At 48.2% G+C, this 3,486-nt stretch overlaps 1 protein-coding gene across 1 annotated transcript; it reads left to right on the plus strand.

Annotated features, from left to right (window-relative positions):
- The first annotated feature begins 1,534 nt into the window (after positions 1-1,534).
- LOC103712160 lies at positions 1,535-3,267 on the plus strand. Its single transcript, XM_008798606.4, has one exon. It carries the CDS (start codon positions 2,025-2,027, stop codon positions 2,865-2,867), a length of 843 nt encoding a protein of 280 aa, XP_008796828.2. The 5' UTR covers positions 1,535-2,024; the 3' UTR covers positions 2,868-3,267.
- Positions 3,268-3,486: the final 219 nt, after the last annotated feature.

Raw genomic sequence — 3,486 nt, forward strand, 5'->3', positions numbered from 1 at the left:
GCTTTGAGCGTAGGTAGCTGCAATTTACAAGTTAATTCCAAGATCAAGTTGATTTAAGACAGCAGGAAAGCCATTTGAGCAATTTGAAATGCCATTTGAGTCATACTAATATCTGAGAGGTTGAAGTAACTCTTATGGCTGAAATCAGGATTGTTCTCTCCTCCATCGCCACCTCATTTTTGAATCTAGCAATGGAAGGCTCCGGCGCTTAGAACAGTGGATGATAGAGGATTCAACGAAAATCTTATTACAGGAGGACAGAACTGCGTCATGGATCATCGAGAGGTAATTTCTAAAGCTAGTCTTTTTAGCCACTGAGTGGTATCGATCCATGGATCAATCAAAGTTGTTGGGTGCTGGAATCTGGAGCTGCAACACAGCGGCACCTCCTCAACACATACTCGTTGCTTGGAAGCCCCCCACAACCAGGTCACACTGAAGCTAATTTTGATGAATTGGTTCGCCCAACAATGCTGGTGCTGGATTTTGTGATTAGAAACGAGGAGGGATGGCGGTGCTCACAGCTTTTACTCCAGTTTACATGAACTCGGTGCCATAGGTGAAGGGTACGACGGCTTGGCTTGAAGGGTACGACGGCTTGGCTTGGACTCAACGATTGTAGGTTTGATTCATGCCAGCTACAATCACAAGATATGTCAATATAATTACTATTTCCGGTGCATTTCAATTTTGAATTTGAATTTCAAATATCAGCTATTAATAACAGACTTGATTCACGTAATCATGAGGTATGCTGGCATGATTACCATTTATGGTGCATTTTAATTTGAAATGCACCAGAAATGGTAATCATATTGGCATATCTTGTGATTTTAGTTGGCATGAATCAAATCTACTATCACTCCGAAGATAGTTATAGCACTCATACAGTGAAATGCACCAAAAATGGTAATCATGTTGGCATATCTTGTGACTTTAGCTGGCATGAATCAATTCTGCTATCACTCGGGTGATGGTTGTACACTTATACAGGAGGATGATATAATTCTGGAGAGCGACTCGATATCTTCGGTGAAGCCAGCTAGGTGGCAAATTACCTACCAAACAATGCTTGTTTGAGTCAGGTTGAGTCCTTTTGGATCGAAGGTTTCCACCAAAATCTAGTGCATCTTCTTCAAGCCGCTGCTATAAGGGTATCCTTCCTTCGATTATAAGGGTGTTTCACCCATTATAACAACAACAAAAAAAAATAATAGTAATAATAATAATCAAGTTACTGCAGTAGTACTAATACCAATAAAATTTTATGAATAACTTGTATATAATGAAATAAAAAATATGATATATAAAAAGTAATCAGCCATGTTGTGTAACAAAACCATATGGGATAAGTAGGTGCTCATCGGCTAACCATGTACTATTTACTCTACCAAAGAATGTTGTAATCAGTGCCATGATAATTGATGCAATCAAGTATGATATAGGTAAATATATACAACATACTCGACCTTAGAAGTTATGCATGCATGATCACCCAAGTCAAAACCATACAGGTAACAACAGATATGCCTCCAACGCAAACTGAACCCTGGACCACTAAATGGGCCTCATTTCCGAACCCGGTAACATGCCAAATGTTAGCTCGGTCCAAGCACGGACAAGAGGACTTAGCTCGGGCCAAGCACAGCCAAGAGGACTTAGCTCGGTCCAAGCGCAAGCAAGAGGACATTTACACCAAAGTGCGCCCACTTGCTTTGCCATTGCACTGTACACCTACCCGAAGCTGTAAAACATTGCAGCAATGAATGAAAAAAGAAATCATCCCCGGATCCAGCGCATAAAAGCACCGCCAAAGCAAACAGCCAAATACCCACCTCCACCTCCACCGCCACCGCCACCACGTCCTCCTCCTCCTCCGACTCCTCCTCAAAACCCCACACCTTCTCCAACCTCAAAACCGCACGCCCAAACATTGCCTCTTTCTTCCCTTAGGCCTTAATCCCTTTCTCTCGCTCACTCTTTGTCTTACTTGTTCTGGTTCCCTTTGTTCCTCGCCGCCGTTAATGGCGACGGGCTGGGTTAAATCCCTCCAGTGCAAATCCAACGCCCGGAGAGACGTCTATTCCCTGACGCCGTCAAAGAAGCCCATCCTTCCGCTCTCCTGCGGCAGCTCCTCCCACGCCCTCAAAGACGTCGTCTTTCTCTTCCCTAAACACCCCTCCTCTGTTCCTAAAAAGCCCTCTCCAAAGACCACACCGCCACCCCAAACCAAACCCAGACCCAAACCCAAGCCCCCGCCGGGCCCGCCCTCGCCGGGGGGGGCGGGTCCGGCGCACTCACACCAGTTCCCGACCCTGACCGAGCTGCCGGCCGGCCACTCGTCCCGGCGGGTGGTGGAGATCATCTTCAGCTCGAGCTGGTCCGCCCGGGGCACGGCGTTCCCGGGCACGATCGAGATGCTCTTCCGGGTCCACAATCCGCCCCGGACCGTCGCCCGGTTCGAGGAGTACCGGGCCGCGGTGCGCGCCCGCTGCGCCGCCGCCCATTCCGAGGACGCCCGCTGCGCCGCCGACGGCAACGAGATGATGCGCTTCCACTGCGCCCCCAACTCGTCTGCCTCCGGCGACGCGATCTTCGACGGCGGGGTGGCGTGCTGCGAGGTGTGGTCGCCGGGGGGGAAGGCGGAGGGAGTCCGGACCTTCGCCGGGAGTGGCCAGGCCCACGAGAGCGGCGGCGGCAGGGCCGGGCGGAGGGCAATGCTGGTTTGCCGGGTCATCGCGGGCCGGGTCCGGGCTGCGTCGGACCCCGAGTCGGCCGGCGAGTCGGTGTCCCTTGGGAAAGGGGAGCTCGTTGTGTTCGATTCTCGGGCGGTGCTTCCTTGCTTCCTAATTATCTACAGGGTCTAATCTAACCCAGGATTAGGCCTCAATTAACAACGGAATTAATAATCTCTTTCTTAGCTGCGATCTACTGACCTGGTTTGGGTTTGTTGTGGTGGGTGGGGGGGGTGTAGAAAGCTATGGGGTTGACTTGGTATGATGGTGAAAAAGTTTTCAATTTTATGGATACAGAAATCCAATTGCCTTCTGTTATTATTATGGCTTGAAGTTGTTTGTTTGTGCAATGAGGTAGGACGGTGGTTTCACGATGTTTGGTGCAAGCGATTGTTTGGTTTTGGTTCGTATTCTCCTGTTATGGGCTAAAGCATTTTAGCCTATCTTGTCGTCTTTTTAGGATGATCGATGAGGTGTAATTCATAGGTTCTCTGGTTATAGAAGTTACTGTTGTAACTTGCATGATTCTTTCCTATTGGACTTTAACTTGTATGATTTGCTCCATTTATAAGCAACTAGAATCTTGTGTCGTGCTTTGTGAGTTGTGATAGAGGTACATGAAGCAGCGATATGGTCACAAATGCATACGTTTAGCTCGAGGAAAATTCAGGCCACACGTTCTTTATACGATGAACCACGAGTTTGCCCTGAGCAATGTATCTAGGGTTATAAATGCCATCTTCTTCTAATA

The sequence above is a fragment of the Phoenix dactylifera genome, chromosome 5 (genome assembly GCF_009389715.1).
Source record: "Phoenix dactylifera cultivar Barhee BC4 chromosome 5, palm_55x_up_171113_PBpolish2nd_filt_p, whole genome shotgun sequence".
Taxonomy (NCBI): Eukaryota; Viridiplantae; Streptophyta; class Magnoliopsida; order Arecales; family Arecaceae; genus Phoenix; species Phoenix dactylifera.